Genomic DNA, 20,837 nt, shown 5'->3' with positions numbered 1-20,837 from the left:
GTATGGTAGAATGAATAAACACAGAAAACGAGGAGGTGAAAAAGTGAAGCAAGGTGTGGGGGCTGTCTGTTTGAAGGAATCGGGAACTGTGTACGATTTTGCTTCTTCAACCAAGCGAATAAAGCCTCTCTCCATTTACCTAAAGTTTATAAAGCTTTGCATGCAACCTCCTTTTCTCTATTTTGCATGGGGATTATGAACTTCCTAACCATTCCCTCACCCCTCTCTTTCTCTCTTATAATAAAACAAATGATTAATTAGAGTGGAACAAGCCAATGACAACTTCGTGTATACTAAATTTTAAAAATTGATTGAGTATCTATTATTGATTTTGAATTTTAAACGGTCTTGATTACAATATGCAGCGACACTGTATATTACATTGAAGACGTTGCGGGCATTTGTGATATTATTTTTGATGTGCTAAGAGTATGATAGAGTATATGATTCATTGTTGTTAATTCATTTCCAAAAACAATTGAAATTTGAATATACCCACTTTATATCTCATAAATATACAAAATTAAAGTTAATTTGTTGCTGCATCAATTTTGATTATAACCACTAGAGGACAATTGTAAAAAGTAGTGAAATTTACGATTTTATATTTCAGTTTCAAAAAGTTATAGAGTTGACTAAAATTAACAAAAAAATGTGATTTAAATGATAAGAGTGAACTACAAAAATGGTCCCTGGACTATGGGTTTATCTCGCCCATAGTCCCTGGACTTTAAAAATATCGCCAGTAGTCCCTGGACTAAGGGTTTATCTCGAAATTGGTCCTTTTGGCTTTTTTTGGTACGAAAATACCCTTTGATATTATTTTGGGGGGTTTGGGCAATTTGGTCTTTTTACACTTTTACATTTTAAATCTGATATTATCTTAGTTATGTACTAACTTTGATATTATTTCAAAATTATCATTCTTCTTCCATTTTGTTATCCTTCACTGAATTTGTTTTTTTTTATTTCAATATTAGATTTAATTTTATAAAATTAAATTTAATATTTAGATTTTAAATATCAATAAATTTTTTTAATGAAAACTATTAATTCATGGACACTATAAATATTGATTAAAACTATTAATTTTTATTATTTAATATAATATTCAATTGAATTGAAGAAGTACAGAAAAATAATATTAATCATGATGGAAAAATAAGAGTTATTCTATTTAGCCTCCGTTCGGTGTTATAATTGCTTGTGATTAAATATTATGAAGTTGACTAAAAATTTGATCTTACTAAAAATTTTATATAGGAGTATTTTTGTTGAAATTTTCCAGTAAATTTTGATTGTTTTCAAATTAATAAACTATAATTATATTAGTCTTACATTAGATGCATATTTATTTCAGAATAAATTGTGTTATATAATCTATTTATAATTAAAGCTACTGTATTAAATATTGATTAAAACTAACGCGTTGTCATACCTTATTGATTACATAGTACTATACACTATCAAATATTGATTATAACTATTAATTTTTGCTATTTAATATTTTTTATAATTAAAAAAATTTATTGATATTTAAAAATTAAAATTTAAAATTTTGTAAAATTAAATCTAATATTGAAATAAAGAAACAAAGTGAATGATGACAAAAGGAAAAAAGGATGATAAATTTAAAATAATATCAAAGTTAGTACATAGTTGAAATAATATCAGATTTAAAATGTTAAAAGTGTAAAAATACCAAATTGCCCAAACCCCCCAAAATAATATCAAAGGGTATTTTCGTACCAAAAAAAGCCAAAAGGACCAATTTCGAGATAAACCCTTAGTCCAGGGACTACTGGCGATATTTTTAAAGTCCAGGGACTATGGGCGAGATAAACCCATAGTCCAGGGACCATTTTTATAGTTCACTCAAATGATAATTATTCCAAAATAACCCTTGTTAATGTAGGTCCAGTGGATAACGCCAAGACGTCAATTGTGTTACAATAACGTGAAATTCGCATTGCGCTTGTGAAACAGGCTGAGGAGTGGTCTTTCTATTGTTTTTCCGGATTTATTTTTAATTTCCGTGATTTTGTTTTATTTCCTTTAAATTATTAGGGCTATCTTTTTATTGTTTTTATTTTTAATTTATTTTCCTTTAATTTATTAGGGTTTCCAAACCATTTATAAATAGTGGATTTCATTTTGACTTATCACATCTCTGTATATATGTATACAAGATGTATTATTGTATATATGGAATGGCTCATAATTATTTAATTTACATCGAGTTTATTTTTGGGGCAATACCTTGTTTGAGCTGCATCCTGATTTTTCTCAGCGTGTTAGGTATAGAAAGATGAACCCATGCATTGGTCACCATCCATTTCATATCAATCTCTATCTTTGATATTCAATTCGGATAAGAAATAAAAGGGATGAAAAGAATATTAGTATAACTCAATAATTTAGCAACCTAATTGATGAAATGGATGAAAAGAATAACTCAATAATTTTCATCTTAATGAATCATTTACATTTCTCTCTCCCTTTTAACCTAATGCTTTCTTGAACATAAAGAAAGGTCAAACGACAAAACCAATACACTTCAATAATATACATTGTGAAAATAATAAAGCTAGCAATCATAAATAGCTAGGATCAAAATTCTGAGTTTATGTGTGTGCTCTACTTCTAGGAAAGGAGAAAAGTGCACTTTAATTCTCTGTAGAAGTGAAGAAAAACTGAGAAGGTTCTGCTCAGGGGACCCAAGACATGATAAATTCTGCAAGCAAGAATATTTCGAAATTGTTGTATGCTACTCAAGATTTGTCTTGTCCCTACATATATGTATTTGTATAGATGTATGTATGCATGAAAACACATAGTATATACATGTACAGTATATGTGTATATGTTAATATGGGTATGTATAAATCACCTTGATTTTTAGGGTTTTTGCCTTATGTATTTGATGTGCACCTTTTCATGTATAAATATAGCTAAGTATTATCTTCATTCAAAGGTAGTCTCAGTCAAAAAGGGGTCTTCCTATCTTTGATGGCCTAAAAAGACATCCAAATTAAGAGCACCCAAATAAACTGTATGAATTATGAAAAGTTCTCTACTACCACTAAAGCACTCTCGTTTGAACCAAATTTAACTCTCTCTCTTTATGTATATATGTTCCTTTTGATAACTATTTGACCCTTGCTTTGATGTCTCCCTAAGTAAAGAAACCTTGTTCAAATAGGTTAAATCTAGATAAAGCTACCAAAACTATTAGTCATATTAAATTTAATTATCTCTTCACATATCTAGCTATCTAAATTCTCTTCACCAGTCCACACTCTACACTATATTTGTTGAGAAGAATAAAAGAAAAGTATAAGTGTGTGTCAGGAGATAATAGAGGATTAGCACCCCCACTAATTATCTTTTCTCTCTCTTGCTTAAAGTAGATTAAAAGCACTATTAACGAAAAGCAATGTATGGCACTATCTACTCAAAAGACTTATGCTTTTCGACCTTCAAATACGCGTAAGGGGCCATGTGGGGGCTAAAGCGATTTAATTTCTTTTCTAAAACACATTGATTTTAGGTCTTCTAATCTAATTATGTGAGAGCGAATATATAATTATGCACAAAAAAGTTTGTATTTGTTGGTGATGATTATCTAATTTAACTATAATTAAACAAGTTGGGCTAGCTTGAATGTATCTCCGAATTAAATAAGTAATGTAATGAAAATGACACAGCCTTTAATTAGGAGATAGATCAAGATTGATGAAGATTAAAGTGAATGACTACATGTTTTAGATTAATTGGCGTTTGATCCTGTTTTTTTGCAGCGTTTCGTTGTGAGACGTATATTTGATTCGGTTCTATATATGTTTTTGGTTTGAAAAAAGAAACATTTTTAGCGCAATAACTATTTCACCAAATTTTTATTATTATATGAGAGTGGTTGGAAGCATATGTGTATTAAAGGCACACAACAAGGGGAAAAGTTGTTGCGATTTCCACATGACAGCCTTCTTAATGCAAAGGTGACGGAATTACGTAACTCATTCTCCTTTTTCCTCTAAAGTTTCCTCACTAGTTTTTCTCTTATGCTGTCGGAACATTAAATTATTCCCCTAATTGATGCTTCCTCCGTCTGTGATTAGAGACCCAGATTTTTCTATTTTGGTTCGTCCGTCAATAAGAATCTTAATTCACTTTTACTATAAATATCAAGGGAAATCCCACATTCCACTAACCCTTTTCACTCACATTCTACTATTTTTTTTATCCACTTTTCTTTATATTTATTTACACCCGCCCCAAACTCAAATGAGTAATACCCCCTCCGTCCACCAATAATAGTCTAATTTTGCCATTTTCATTCATCTACCAATAAATGATCCACCTTCCACTAGCATTTTTCATCCACTTTTTACCATGTGTGTTATGCCTTATGAGAGTGTGGGGTCTATTCTACTTTTATTAGTGGAGAATCCGACTCACCTCATTAGAGAAGAAAAAGTTTCCTTAAATAGAATTGTTCTACTTTTAAAGGAGATTCCAAAAGATACGGAGGGAGTACATTTATTAAAATCTGTGTCCTGTCAAATTTGGCCTTTTAATTATTGACGCAGGGGGTAATATTTTGGAAAAGAGACTTCCGAAAGGTGTATGAGCAAATAAGTGATTGGTAACTGTCATATTTACCTAGCATAATTCGAACGCGAAGTCTAGTGTTCAGTATTGTTTGGCATTGAAAAACTCAAGAAATGAAAAAATAATAAGAGCCCCTAAATAGGCTAAGCACTTAAGTACTCGGTCGGTGACAGTCATGTAGACGCAGGAAAAATCTCGCAAAATTTTCACCTAAAAATTGGGCTGCTTCCACTCACCCTTGAAATACTATTGGGCCATGAGAGAATGAGAAAATATCTCATTTATATCGGTGGGGAAGTTGGGTTCAAGCTTTGGGTTAGTGGGATTGGGCTGCAACAAATAAAATGGGCCTTCAACTTGGGCTAGTCAGTTGTACAGGTAGAATAGTTAAGGGCGACATGTCTTATTTATCCACAGTAGTTCATTTATTGAAAAATTGAGGTACGACCATACTAAATAGATTTGACACATTGAGCAAGCCTTGGATTACACTTAATACCCAAATTTCTAGCTTACTCAATTTTTACTCATTACCAATCTGATCGTCCAAAACCGTACCTCAACACTAACTACAAGTTCAAGTCATTTTGCCCATCTGATTTTTGGACAAATACGTTGATTTAGTCTAATAATTATGAAATTTGTAACAGTTTTTAGCTATCGCCCAATAAAAGAAAATTTCTATATAGAAAATGTAATATTTGGCTAAAATTTTTAAAACGTCACTCTAATGCTCTCTTAGAATAAAATGCATTTGTTTCTTCCATGCTGTCATTTACGGTTACTATGCTTTTTAATACTCCCTCGGTCCTATACATATAAACTGAATTTTCCTTTTTTAGGAGGTAGAAATATTTCATATTTAATTATAGAATTTATTTATCTTTTCTTTTACTTTATTATTTATTGATCTCACCATCCACTATATTATTTCAACTAATTTTTCTTCTTCACTCTTACTTTACCAATTACGCATTAAAACTCGAGCTATCCCCAATTAGCCTAGGACGGAGGAGTATCTGAATATTGATGTACTATGCTAAAATTGTTTTCTACTATTTTACAAGAATAGTTATATAATAAAAATATGAGTTGGTAGAGAATGTTGAAAATGCTAATTACATGTCACCCGCATTGTGGAAAAGCAAAGCAATACTATAAAACTGCCAAAACGGATTAGACAAGGAAATACAATATTGCAGCGTGCATCCATGCTCTTACTCTTACAGTTACAATCCACCTACATTCCATCCATCCCATATTTAACTACCTCAAACCCTCTCAATCCATGGCAAACACAACAATCAATATTCAATGGCGGCGAAGCCCTCGAAGCCGAAGCCCCTCACCTCCTCTTTCCTCCTCTTCTTGATAGCCCTCTTAGTCTTCACCACATACTACCTAAGACAGCTTCACGACGACTTCCAAATCTACCCCAAACCATCACTGAATCCAGCCTGGTACGACGTCGTATCACGGGAAATGGGGCACGAGTGGTTCAACATCGGGCTGGTGAACATGGATGAGGACGAAGCCGCGGCGTTGGTGACTAAAGGGAGGGTTTTGAAGGTGGAGATGGGAACGCTGGATGAGGGGTTGCGGTGGTCGGACTTGTTCCCAGAGTGGATCAACGAGAGCTCGACGAAGACGAGGTGCCCGGAGCTGCCCATGCCGGAGTTCGGGAGGTACGAGGAGCTGGATGTGGTGGTGGCTAGGGTTCCTTGTAGGGTGTGTGAGGGGAGTGGGTGGAGAGATGTTGCTAGGTTGCATGTGAATTTGGTGGTGGCTAATTTGTTGGTGAGGAGTGGGAGAGTGGGAGGTGAGAGGCCGGTTTTGGCGGTGTTTTTAGGGTGTTGTGGTCCGATGTGGGAGATTTTCCGATGTGATGATCTTGTGTTGCGAGTTGGTGATTCTTGGATTTATAGGCCTGAGTTGAGGAGGATCAGACAGTTGGTGCACCTCCCGGTCGGAAGTTGCCAGGTCAGCCCGGCATTAGCACAATCCGGTGAGCTACTGAACCATTACCCGTTTCGTTGAGGGAAAATTGTTAAATAAATCACAAAGAATGGTCAAATTTTGGTCCATTTGACACTTTTTTATTGAAAATAAATTACAAAGTTTGAGATTTTCGCTATTATTATCACATCCTTCCCTTCTTCCGGCGAATTACGTGCTGATGTAGCAACCAATTTAAATATGTGGACGTCATTTCGTACTTAATTTTGAATATTGTTTTGTTAATGTGTTTTAAACCGATTGCTACATCAACGATTAATTGTCAAAAAAGAAGTATTTTATAATAGTGAAAATCTCAAACTATGTGATTTACAGTATTATTTTAATTTTGAAAAATGTAGGAAGAACTCGAATTTGACTATCTTTCTAGTTTATTTGGCAATTCGCCTTTCTTTAGGAACCCTTTTTAGCCCCGTTTTACCTTTTTGGACATAGAATTATGTGAGTTTTCCATTGATATTATACATAGGATAATAAATCATTAAAAGCATAGTATGGTAATTCCTATAGTAGGAAGAAAGTTGGTTTGATTACTTTGATATACTAGACGAAGGAGAGTTGTTTCTTGAGTAATATAGTTAGCAAATTAATCTAACTAATTGAGATCAAAATTAAAAGGTTGGTTGTGTTTAGGTTCAGAATTAAGAGGTGCAGAGGCATACGCGACAGTGCTACATTCCTCAGAGGCATACGTGTGTGGAGCCATAGCTCTAGCACAAAGCATCCTCCAAACAAACACGACCAAAGACCTCATCCTCCTCGCCGACGACCACATCTCCCCCGAATCAATTGAAGCCCTCCGATCAGCCGGCTGGAAGATCAAGCGAATCCGACGGATACGAAGCCCTCAGTCGAGGAAGAACTCCTACAACGAGTGGAACTACAGCAAGCTCCGCCTCTGGCAGCTCCTAGACTACGACAAGGTCATGTTCATCGACTCTGACCTCATCGTCACCAGAAGCCTCGACCACTTCTTCACCCACCCGCAGATCTCCGCCGCCCCCAACAACAAGGAAATCTTCAACTCGGGCCTCATGCTTCTAGAACCTTCCCTGTGCACCTTCAGAACTCTAATGAAGAGAAGGTTCGTGATAGGAATTTATAGGATTTTATGTGTGCGATGCAAGGTTTAATTAATTTTTCAAAAACTAATTTATGATCTTTTTTATACTTATTTTTGTTTCGCTTGCAAACAGGTGGCTGGTCCGCTCCTACAATGGTGGCGACCAGGGCTTTCTCAACGAGATGTTCCCGTGGTGGCACCGCCTCCCCAAGAAGATCAATCACCTCAAGTTCTTCCGGTCGGATGGGGGCCATGAGCACCGGATAGCGGATGATGCCTACGCGTTGCACTACCTTGGAATGAAGCCGTGGATGTGCTACAAGGACTACGACTGCAACTGGGACAAGGCGGCCACGCGGAGATTCGCCAGCGACTCTGCCAATGAGAGGTGGTGGCGCGTGTATGACAGCATGCCGGAGAAGTTGAGGCAGTTCTGCGCCTTGACGCCGGAGGCGGATGCCAGGATTAGAAACAATAGGGTTAAGGCAAAGCGTGCTAAGTTTGGTGATGGACACTGGAGGATCAAGGTGAAGGATCCCAGGCAAATTCACTTGTCATGATTACTTTGTTTGTTATATATGTGTGTATATATTTACTTTGATCAATTGCCTAGACATCATTGAACCAAACTCAAAAATCATATTGTTTATATATTTACTTTGATCAATTGCCTAGATATAATTGAACCAAACTCAAAAACCATATTTTTCCAAATAGTATATGAAGTTGAGTACGTGGTAAACAGTTTATAAACTTTACCTCCATGTTCGTTATTTGGTACTCTCTCCGTCCCAAAAGAATATGAACATTTGGTTCGGCGCAGGTTTTAACGTATAATTGGAAAAGTAAGACAGAGATAGAATTTTTTTTTTATTAAAGTATTGTTAGTGGAGAATGAATCTCACCTCATTAGAAGGAAATGAGTATCCAAAAATTAAAAAGTTCATACTTTTTAGGACGGACTAAATATGAAATAGTTCATAGTACTTTTCAATGACGGATGAAGTATTTTAGATATACTATTATTGCACTGTATACCTGTAGTTGGTTTTAGTGGTAATAAAAGGTGCATCCAGTTTGTGGTGCCGCTATAAGAACATATTTTCGCGTTTAAACTGATATCATAGTGTAAAAACCACGCGTGTCGTATGCACGTCTCCAAATCTACTCAATAGGATCTGTTTGTTCCAACAGGAGTAATCATTTATATAAGGTAAGTGCAGATGTCGCTCCCACGAATAGGGGTGAGAAAAAAAACTGAAAACCGAATATCCAAACCGAACCAAACCGAAATTTTGAAATTCGGTTCGGTTTTTTCGATTTTTCGGTTCGGTTCGAGCGAAAAAAAAACTGAAAAACCGAATTATATTTTAAATAAAATAGTATATATATTTATTCTATTAATTTAAATATATTATATCAGAGGAGTGTTATATTGCTAACTCAAACTTAATTGCTAACTACAACTAAATAATAGTCATTATATATTCAAATTAAAGACCTAGATCATCAACCCTGAAATGTCAATACGATCAACAAAAAAAGTCAATAAGACCATAGAATTAATTCCAAAAAATATCAATAGGGGTATTAATGTCAATTAACTACAAAATTAGTTATAACTAACTTTTAAAAGAAATCCCAAAATTTTAAATTCATATAACATATACTCCCTCCGTCCCAAATAATTTGGGACATTTTGACCCGGCACGGGTTTTAAAAAATATAATGGAAAGTGAGTTGAAAAAGTTGGTGGGATGTGAGTCCTACTTTTAAACTATTAGTTTTATAATAAAATGTGAGTAGGAATGAATTAGTGGAATATGAGGTCCACTACCAAAAATGGTAAAAGTGAAATGGGACAAATTATGTGGGACGGTCCGAAATGGAATACTGGGTCAAATTATCTGGGACGGAGGGAGTATCAAATTAAAGATAATTTTATATGGATTCCAACGATATCCTGCATGCATATGTCCCGACGTCAAAATTTGAAAAAAAATTCAAAATTTTTTAATTTTTTCGTACAGCAAAAATGTCAACATACTATATAAAATATGTCAATATAATACATGTATAATGTCAATATAATCAACGGGTTAACATTCTTAAAGCATTGTGTTAACATTCTCAAAGCATTGTGTTGATATTTTCGGAACACTATATTGACATTTTCATCCAAAACCCTAATTTGAAGTTTTTTTCTTATCTTTTTCGATTTAATTAATAAAAATGAAAATTACACGTGGAAAATTGTAGACCACACGTTTTCTAAACCCTAATTTGGGACATTTTGACCCGGCACGGGTTTTAAAAAATATAATGGAAAGTGAGTTGAAAAAGTTGGTGGGATGTGAGTCCTACTTTTAAAGTATTAGTTTTATAATAAAATGTGAGTAGGAATGAATTAGTGGAATATGAGGTCCACTACCAAAAATGGTAAAAGTGAAATGGGACAAATTATGTGGGACGGTCCGAAATGGAATATTGGGTCAAATTATCTGGGACGGAGGGAGTATCAAATTAAAGATAATTTTATAAGGATTCCAACGATATCCTGCATGCATATGTCCCGACGTCAAAATTTGAAAAAAAATTCAAAATTTTTTAATTTTTTCGTACAGCAAAAATGTCAACATACTATATAAAATATGTCAATATAATACATGTATAATGTCAATATAATCAACGGGTTAACATTCTTAAAGCATTGTGTTAACATTCTCAAAGCATTGTGTTGATATTTTCGGAACACTATATTGACATTTTCATCCAAAACCCTAATTTGAAGTTTTTTTCTTATCTTTTTCGATTTAATTAATAAAAATGAAAATTACACGTGGAAAATTGTAGACCACACGTTTTCTAAAATCCTATGGCCTTAAATTAGTTGTAGTTAGCAATTAAATGATGAGTTAGCAATTGATCACTCCCCTATTATATCATATATATAATATATATTCTTTTACTATATTTTATATAATATGTATTATATATTCTATTAATTTTATATTATATATTTATATTATATTAGTATATATAAAATAAGATAAATTATATATATATATATATATATATATTAATATATGCTCCATATTTTTTTTGCATTTCCGGTTTTATTGAAAATTTTGGTTTTTGGTTCTAATTCGGTTTTTTTAGTTCGGTATTTCGGTTTTTCGATTTTTCAATTTTTTTCAGTTCGGTTCGGTTTTGATTTTTAAGAAAATTCGGTTGTTCGGGTTCGGTTCGATTTGAAAAAAAAAAACAAACCGAAACCCGAATACACCCCCCTACCCACGAGAAATAGTGATTGGACTTGGTGATCTTGCACACTAGAGAGAGTTAGCTAGGCAGCCACGTTCAGATTTATACAAACAAATCAATATTAATAAACCTAACCAAATTTAATAAATCCACGCAACAATCAACCAAAACATAGTAAAGGAAAAATAAATCCATAACCATAACAAACAATTTCAACTTTATTTACCCAAAAATCCAATACATTTTATATACCCTAAATTAGTCGAATATAATTGGTCGAGAAACTAAAGAAAGGGGAAACTAAAACTTCCTGATTTTTCGCCAAAAATGCAGCGGCCTCTAAGCTAACTGTCCGAAATGAGGAGGGAGTCTTTTTTCGTGTTTAGATTATGTGAGTTGCGCATTCAGTGAATGTGTGTTCAGGTTACGCATACAATCAGGGTCGTAGCTACATGAAGAGGATAAGGGGCATTTGCCCCTCCTCAACATATTTTTTTTATTATTTTGTTTTATAATTTTTTCAATTTCCTCTATAAATGCTCCACCACAAATTCTTAAAATTTCTTTATATAAATATTTTTGCCCCTTCTGAATTGAATTTCTGGCTCCGCCCCTGCATACAATTACTACATTTGTTGAATACGCATTCACCAAAAGGGTGTTAAACATATAATTTTGTAAATTAGAAAAATAGTTCCCATATTGAGAACATCTCTTCTGTTTTATCCTAAATAAATAAAAAAAAAGCTGAAATTCAATAGATTAGTACTGTTACATAAATAGTTTTAACGCAATAAAATCGACATATTTGTTTATTTGATGTGAAGTGGGAGGACGTTGATGAGATATGTATTATTGGAGTTTTGTGCCTTTAATGGATCGATTAGTGGATACCTCGATTAGGAGTAGATTGAATAGTGGATCGATTAGTGGGCTAATTACTGGGCTGGTGAGATACTTTAATTTTTGCTATGTTTGAGTTTGGGCCATTTGTAATTGGATAAGGAAATAATGAAATGTGGTCACTTTTTTAGAACCGTGAGTAAATTATAAACTTACAAAACATCCAAACTCAATGCCCCATGCATGAAATTGCCTCGATCTCATTAAATAAGACTAATAAATAGGTCTTTGAATTGGAGTCTATGTGTTGTGTGCATTATCAGGTTGGTTGAATGGTCTCTTTCTTGTAACTATATATATCAATACCTAATTAATGTAATTGACATTTCAAAGTAGATCAAGTCATATTTAGAGTTCTCCATCAACATTATATTCCACTTTTATCATTTCCGTATTTATTATGTTTTATTAATGTTCTGTACTAGTGTTATTTTTTGTAACACTTCAAAATGATATTTCAATTCAAAATTAGAACATCGATGATAATTTTATTTGCAAGTTAACCTTATAGCATATTGTTATTTAAGATGAAAATTAATTTTATTTCATAATTAACATTAATTATATGTCAGTTTTCCATCGTTAAATATAAAGTTAGAAATTTCATCACGAACGTCACCAAACTAATTCATAAAGGTATTGATACCTTAATTGCATTTAATGTTTAAATGATCAATCAAATTCACATTAAAATTAAGAGAACCAACATTTGGTGGTTAACCTATATTTTTATTAATGCTTTAAAAAACCTATATTTCCATTAATAATAAATATCACAAAAAATAGTGCAAGATCGGATCGTGGTGAGAAGGCTTAAGATGTAAAATCCAAATATACATTTAGCTGACATATTTGCATCTTTTATACTTATAAATACATTATCAATATTAGATTTGTAAAAAACTTCTCACTTTTTACATCGTTAATTTTTTTTTTTTCCGGACCCTTACAAAAGGTTATCCCTTATTTATTCTCCATCATAATTGTCATTTATTGAGCTCATAATAAACCATGTTTTATAGGAGTAGTACATAAATATACAAGTATACAACGCTAGCTAATCAATATTTGTTGCAAGGTTAGGACGTTTAATTGGTTGAGAATATTAAAACTATTTACCATCCCATATTACATATATTTAGCTCAAACGCTTGATAATGTATACAATAAGAAAACTCATCACACTCCTTAATGGCGGCGTCGAAGCCGTCAAGGCGGAAGCCCTTCACCTTTTTCGCTATTTTTTTCTTGGCAACACTAATCACATTCAACATCCAAAACCTAATCCAGCGGCATCAAGATGTCCAGAATGCCGTAAACCACCCCACACCAGCCACGAGCCTCAATTGGTTCGAGTTCATTGCACGAGAACTGGGACAAGAGGCCATCAACGTTGCATTGGTCAACATGGACGAAACGGCCTTTCCAGACAAAATCCCCATCAAAGGGAAGATTTTCAAGGTGGATTTCAACCGCGTGGATGAGGCAGTGCAGTGGTCCCACTTGTATCCAGAGTGGATCAGTGAGACCAATGCAAATTGTCCGAATGTTCCCATGCCCATGTTCGAAAACTACGAGCAACTCGACGTGGTGGTGGCTAGGGTTCCTTCGGATGAATTTGGTTTGAAGGATGTTTTTCGGTTGCAAGTGAATTTGGTGGTTGCTAACTTGTTAGTGAGATGTGGGAGAGTCCAAAGTGGGGTTATTAGTAGACCAATATTTGCTGTGTTTATAGGGGCAAGTGGGCCCATGTCGGATATCTTTCGATGTGATGATCTTGTGTTGCACGATGCTGATTCTTGGATTCACAGACCTGAGTTGACAAGGATCAGACAGATTGTACGCATGCCTGTCGGAAGTTGCCAACTCAACCCTCCGTTACCACATAATGGTAAGCTTTACGAAAGTTAACCTAGCTATATACTCTCTTGTCCATAAAATAATGTTCATATTTACTACTCCCTCTGTCCCATAAATGATGTCTCACTTTTCTTTTCAGTTTGTTCCATTAAAGATGTCACATTTCCATTTTTGATAAAAGTTTTCTCTCACATTAATATAGAAATTATATTTTCTCTCTCCACTTTCTCACACAAAACAAAACCTCATAAAATCCTATATTGTCCCACAAGTGTGACATCTTTTGTGGGACGGAGGAGTACCATTTTGTTCCGTCTAAATTTGCTTTATCCATTTTTGGCAAGTGGACTCCACTTTCCACCTAACTAATACTCCCTCCGTCCCAAGATATTAGACTCATATACCATTTTGGGGTGTCCCAACATACTTGAGTCATTTATCTTTATGGTAAAAATTTACTTTATTACCAACTCCATTTACACCACTAAACAACATCTCCTAAATTCTTATGCCCAAAAGAAAGGGGTCTACTTCCTATGCCCAAAAGAAAGGGGTCTACTATATTGGGACAGATGGAGTACTATAAAAGTGGGATACTTAATACACTAACTTTTTCCACCTCTTTCCTTCACATTTCTTAAAACTCACATTGACTCAAAATAGGACTTTACATCGTGAAAGGAAGTGAAGCACTTCTTATTTGGCACGAAATTTTATTCAATACGTATTGTTTTGTGAGTCAAGTGAAAAGAGATAAAATAAGAGTGAGAAAAAGTAGAGAAACTGATAATTCTATTTTAAGAAATGCATCATCTTTTATGGGACAACCTAAAAAGATTTTTTTTTTTTTTTTAATTTTGAATGGTATGTGAGGAAAGATGGATCATGATTGAACTTTTCTTAAAATCAGAATACAAAATTATATCAGTTCGCAGATACGTTGATTCATTATATCAATTTCTGACTCAATATTAGCAACCAATATGTTTTGTGATGCCAACTACTAATATTTTAATGTATCAGATAATTAATGTGATTTAATTTTAAAAAAGTTGTCATAGGAACCGATCCCGGCCCTATACAGGAGGAGTATATGTTTATTAATTTATTGACTTTGTACTATGTTTAGGTAAAGAATTAGGGATTGAGAGGTTGAAGCAACCAAGAGAGGCTTATGCTACCATAGTCCACTCGATAGAAACCTACGTGTGTGGAGCAATAGCTCTAGCAAGAAGCATCATCAAACTAAACACAACCAAAGACCTCATCTTGCTAGCCGACGATCACATCTCTCCCAAATCCATCAACGGCCTCCAATCCGCCGGGTGGAAGATAAAGCGGATCCAACGCATACGAAACCCTCACTCGACGAAAAACTCCTACAACAAGTGGAACTACAGCAAGCTCCGCCTCTGGCAGCTAACAGACTACGACAAGATCATCTTCATCGACTCAGACTTCATCGTCACAAAAAGCCTCGACGAGTTCTTCAAATACCCGGGCATCTCCGCCCGGGGAAACAACAAAGACCGGTTCAACTCGGGGTTGATGCTCCTAGAGCCATCGATGTGCACTTTTAGGAGCTTAATGGAGAAGAGATGGGTGGTGAGATCGTATAACGGCGGTGATCAAGGCTACCTCAATGAGATGTTTCCATGGTGGCATCGCCTCCCTAACAAGATAAACTATCTCACCTACTATGATCCGAATAATAGTGATAAGAATAGGGAGCATGTAGTTCCGAGTGATGTGTATGCGATTCACTACCTTGGGTGGAAGCCGTGGACGTGCTACAGAGACTACGACTGCAATTGGGATGTCCTCGAACATAAAAAATTTGCGAGTGACTCTGCTAACAACATTTGGTGGGATGTTTATGACAAGGCTTCTGATGAAATGAAGGAAAACTGTATTTTGACACCCCAAATGCGTACTAAGTTTTGGAACAACAGAAAGAGAGCCAAGGAAGCTAACTTGTCGGATGGGCATTGGAGGATCAAAATTAGAGATCCAAGGTTGAATAATGGATTGTGATGGAAATGTAATTAGGGTGACAAAAACAACTGAACTAAAATTTAAAAGAGTTTCGGATTGGAACATACTCCCTCCGCGTCCCCGATTAATTGTCACTCTTTTCCATTTCGGTCTGTTCCTCAATAATTGTCACACTTCATTTTTACCATAAATGGTAAGTAGATCTCACATTCCACTAACTAACTTCACTCACATTTTATTATAAAACCAATATAAAAAAGTGGGTCTCACGTACCACTAACTTTTCCAACAAATTTTTCTTTAAAACTCGTGCCCGGTCAAAGAGTGACAATTAATCAGGGACGGATGAAGTATCCAATTTTGTCCAATTTTTGGTGTGTTTTAAACAAAAAATAAAAATTTTAAATTGTACTATTTTATAATTAAGTTTTAATTTTCTATTTATAATTAAATTTCAACTTTCATAAAAACTAGATTTTCAGATCGGTTTGGATTAGTCAAAAATCTAAATCGAAATCTGAATACTCACCTGTAAAGATAATAACTAATGTCCTCTAGTAACATCCTAGATATTAGTGTTATAATAAAGAGTGAACTACGAAAATGGTCCATAGACTATGAGTTTATCTCGTCCATAGTCTTTGGACTTTAAAAATATCGCCAATAGTCTTTGGACTAAGGGTTTATTTCAAAATTGGACCTTTTGGCTTTTTTGGTACGAAAATGCCCTTTTTGGGGGTTTTGAGGGGTTTGGGAAATTTGGTCTTTTTACACTTTTAACATTTTAAATCTGATATTATTACAATTATGTACTAAATCTGATATTATTTCAAAATTATCATTATTCTTCCTTTTTGTCATCCTTCACTTTGTTTCTTTATTTCAATATTAGATATAATTTTACAAAATTAAATTTTAAATTTCAATTTTTAAATATCAATAAATTTTTATAATTATAAAAATTATTAAATAACAAAAATTAATAGTCATAATCAATATTTGATAGTGTCTAATATTTAATCAATAAGGTATGACAACTCCTTAGTTTTAATCAATATTTAATAGCTTTAATCATAAATAGATCATATAACACGATTTATTTTGAAATAAATATTCATCTAATGTAAGTCTAATATAATTTTTGTTTATTAATTTGAAAACAATAAAAATTTACTAGAAAATTTCAACAAAAATATTCCTATATAAAATTGTTAGTAGGATCAAATTTTTAGTCAACTTCATAATATTCAATCACAAGCAATTAAGAGACAACCGAACGAAGGCTAACTAGTATAGCTCTTATTTTTTCATCATGATTAATATTATTTTTTCCGTACTTCTTCAATTCAGCTGAATATTATATTAACTAACAAACATTAATAGTTTTAATCGATATTTATAGTGTCCATGAATTAATAGTTTTAATTAAAAAAATTTATTAATATTTAAAAATCAGAATTTAAAATTTAATTTTATAAAATTAAATCTAATATTGAAATAAAAAAAAAAAATGAAGGATGACAAAAGGGAAGAAGAATGATAATTTTGAAATAATATCATATTTAAAATGTTAAAAGTGTAAAAAGATCAAATTACCCAAACCCCCCAAAACCCTCTAAAAGAGCATTTTCATACCAAAAAAACCAAAAAGGCCAATTTCGAGATAAACCCTTAATTCAGGTACTACTGGCGATATTTTTAAAGTCCAAAAACTATTTTTGTAGTTCACTCTATAATAAAAGTTGTTCCTCGTTCCAACATTGCTCAGACTTAATTATACAACAAATTGAGAGTAGTTCGTCTTTAATTAATAGGTTTGCTGAGCGAAGCTCTCCAACTGTCCAGCAAACTATATAGTCTATTCTTTTAACATGCCATTATTAGTGACTCTAAATTATACTTTTCAACTATTATCCTTAACAACAATTATAATTAGTTATGGTTGTGGTGTGTGTATATGTGTCTTTACTATTTCTTTTATAGAAAATTACACTACAAAAAAATATCAGTTTATCAACGGAAAAGCGACGGATAATTTTCACTACGAATTACCGACGGAAATTTTTTAGCTAATTGTCCATCAGTAAAGAACTCGTCGGTAATTTTTTTTTACTGGCGGAATTACCGACGGAAAATACATTAATTAAAAAAGGAAAAAATTAGCGACGGAAGTTGTAATTCCTTCAGTAATTCCGTCGGTAAACTGACATTTTTTGTAGTGAAAGAGATAGAGAATGATAAACGTGCACTTGACTTTCTTATTTTTCAGATCTTTAAATAGTTATCTGATGTTGAGTTTGTCCCATCGTACTCCCTCCGTCCATCAATACAAGGGTTTTTTTACCCAACATATATTTAAAGATTAGTGGAAGGTGAATCATAATAAAATGTGAGTGTGATAAAGTTAGTGGAGTGTGGTCCATTACCAAAAATAGTAAAAAGAAAACGGGAAGCTAAATGGGAGCCCTTATAGTCGATGTCTTTATTTGTTCCTAATCTTAGATTTATTAATTATAACTTTGAGTTCAGAAAATTAGAGTAGTTTCACTTCAATTCTATACACTCCATAGGTTTATAAACGTAACAGATAGTACTCAGTGTTTTAAAAATCAGTTTGGACCGGCCGGTCGGACCGGTTCGGCCGTGAACCGGTGACCTCTCCGGTCCGATTCATCATATAAAACCAGTGGAGCATTGAACCGTTTTGGGCCGGGTGAACCGGCCAGTTGGACCGGAAGTTACCAAATTTTTTGATTTTTAAAAATGAATTAAAAATCAATTTAAAAAAAATTTACACTAAACTTTCATTTCATATTAACCCATACTTGTATTGGGCCTATGAATTTATAAAAACTAGTTTAAAAAATCATTTGTGTCTTTCTTTTATAGAAGTATTCCACAAGATTGTTCTTTCATTTTTCAATGTGGGATGAAAAGCTTATTTTATAGTCATCTTTTACAATCTATTGCCTTCACTTTTTCAATGTGGGATGTAGTTTGTTTTGTTAATATGTACTACTTCATATTATATCAACTATCAACTATATACTAATTGTATATTTATAATTAAAAGCTATATACATATTTTATGTCATAACTAAAATTAACAAATCTTAATTAACTTTCAAATAAAGTTTTAATTACTAATGCTTAGATTGAAAATAAAATAACAAGAATATATAATGGGAGAAGTGTTCATAACATGAAAATTAATACATAGTATAATAAACATATGAATATGTATTTTTACATTACTAGTATTACTCGTTAAGAATTGATATATATATGCTTTATCTATACTTATATATCTCTATATTATTTAAAATTAAATTATATATTGCATTAATGCTTGTTTATTTACATGTTTTGAAACCAAGTGTTTTATAATAAATATGTATTTAATTATATACTCATATATATATATATATAAAGCTACAGTAAAACGGTTTGACCGAGGTTCGACCGGCTGGACCAGTTGAACCGTGAACCAATAGTCTTACCGGTTCGCTCGCTGGTCCGGTTTTTAAAACATTAGATAGTAGTGTCTATTAGTGAAAGTATAATGTTGGATATTTATGGAATCCCCAATCAATTAATAATAAATGATCTATTTAATAAATCCACTATAAATAGAAATAATAATTAGGCATGAAAGAACAGCCCCGGCAGCCCACATGGATTCTTCCCAGGCAAGAGAGGGTTACGACAAGGGGATCCAATGTCACCGTTCCTCTTCATTTTATGTATCGAATATCTCTCAAGACTCTTGTCAGAAAGAACAGTCGTGGACTTCAATTATCATGCTAAGTGCGCAGCACTACACATCACACACCTTGCGTTTGCGGACGACTTGATGCTATTTTGTAGGGGGGACGTGGGATCCTTGACTATCCTAGCCAAGACAATGGATGAATTTGCAAGGTGCTCAGGGCTTGAGATTAATAGGGACAAGTCTCAATTATTCACAGTCGGAGTACACGGACCCGAGCTTCAACAAATTAAGGGAGTCTTCCACTTTGCCGAGGGACAGTTACCCATTAGGTATCTTGGAGTGCCCTTAAACTCAATGCAACTCAAAGCGGCACACTACTCGCCCCTTGTGGACAAAATTGCCTCCATGACAAAGAGATGGACGGATAAGAACCTTGCTTACGCCGGACGAGCCGAACTTATCAAATCAGTTATGCAAGGAGTGGAGTGCTACTGGCTCCAAGTGTTCCCTTTGCCTGGGACGGTGATTGATAGGATCACACGTTTGGCGCGTATTTTCCTATGGGGCTCAAAACAAGCACCAGTAGCTTGGCGCGACCTTTGTCTACCGAAGGAAGAAGGAGGTCTTGGCTTCCGAAGCCTTAAATCATGGAATACGGCGCTTATCTCGCGAGTGCTTTAAAATATCTTCTCCAAAAAGGATTCTCTTTGGATTAAATGGGTGCACAATGTGTACATCGGAAATAGAGATTTTTGGGACTGGACAGCGAGGAAGAGAGACCCGCCACTGATCAAAGCGCTACTGGCCAACCGGGATTGTCTTCTCCAACATATGCCTCGACACGATGTAGCAAGCTTGCTGGGGACTTGGTACCAGGCTAGAGGGTCAACACAAGCATACGAATGGTTCCGACCGAAGGGCAAACGTAAATTTTGGCCCAAATTTGTGTGGAGGAGCTATATTCCACCAAAATACTCATTTACCACCTGGCAGGCCATCAAGGGAAGACTCCCAACCCGGGACAGACTCACATACCTTGACATTGATTGAGTTTGTCCTCTTTGTAATGAGGAACCAGAAACAGCCGCCCACCTTTTCTTCTCATGCAACAAAACTCGAACAACTTGGCATGAAATCAAGAGGTGGCTTGGAATCAGAAGACCCCTCACAACAATACCAAGTGCCATCAAATGGATGGCACGAGAGAACATGGGCTCAACAGTCAAGAAGAAAGCTAAATGGATAGCCCTTGCGGCTATGGTAAGTCTCACTTGGAGAGCAAGGAACTCGCCGATCTTTGATACCAAACCGTTCGATCCCGACCGTTTACTTTTTGAGATTAAAAGGGTTACGTACATCACCCTTTACTCAATGTTCCCTGAAGATCTTGTTGTATTATCCATTGGGCACTAA

The 20,837-nt window shown here is 34.2% G+C and overlaps 2 protein-coding genes and 1 pseudogene across 3 annotated transcripts; all 3 read left to right on the top strand.

The window, feature by feature from the left end:
- The first annotated feature begins 5,876 nt into the window (after window positions 1-5,876).
- LOC125192813 (putative UDP-glucuronate:xylan alpha-glucuronosyltransferase 4) lies at window positions 5,877-8,382 on the top strand. Of its 2 annotated transcripts, none has more exons than XM_048090580.2 (3): window positions 5,877-6,616; window positions 7,267-7,711; window positions 7,824-8,382. In XM_048090580.2, exons 1-3 carry the CDS (start codon window positions 5,926-5,928, stop codon window positions 8,248-8,250), a joined length of 1,563 nt encoding a protein of 520 aa, XP_047946537.2. In that variant the 5' UTR covers window positions 5,877-5,925; the 3' UTR covers window positions 8,251-8,382. The 2 variants fall into 2 exon arrangements, with proteins under 2 accessions (XP_047946537.2, XP_047946464.2); XM_048090507.2 differs by having other exon boundaries at window positions 7,261-7,711.
- Window positions 8,383-13,036: 4,654 nt separating this feature from the next.
- On the top strand, window positions 13,037-15,833 carry LOC125224521 (putative UDP-glucuronate:xylan alpha-glucuronosyltransferase 4). The gene is made up of 2 exons (XM_048127967.2): window positions 13,037-13,748; window positions 14,847-15,833. Exons 1-2 carry the CDS (start codon window positions 13,049-13,051, stop codon window positions 15,749-15,751), a joined length of 1,605 nt encoding a protein of 534 aa, XP_047983924.2. The 5' UTR covers window positions 13,037-13,048; the 3' UTR covers window positions 15,752-15,833.
- A 3,783-nt stretch (window positions 15,834-19,616) lies between these two features.
- On the top strand, window positions 19,617-20,837 carry LOC148932295 (uncharacterized; annotated as a pseudogene).

Source organism: Salvia hispanica, chromosome 2 (genome assembly GCF_029641045.1).
Source record: "Salvia hispanica isolate PSC_SH4W2 chromosome 2, Shi_PSC_v1, whole genome shotgun sequence".
Classification (NCBI taxonomy): Eukaryota; Viridiplantae; Streptophyta; class Magnoliopsida; order Lamiales; family Lamiaceae; genus Salvia; species Salvia hispanica.
This window is presented reverse-complemented; position numbering and strand designations above follow the sequence as displayed.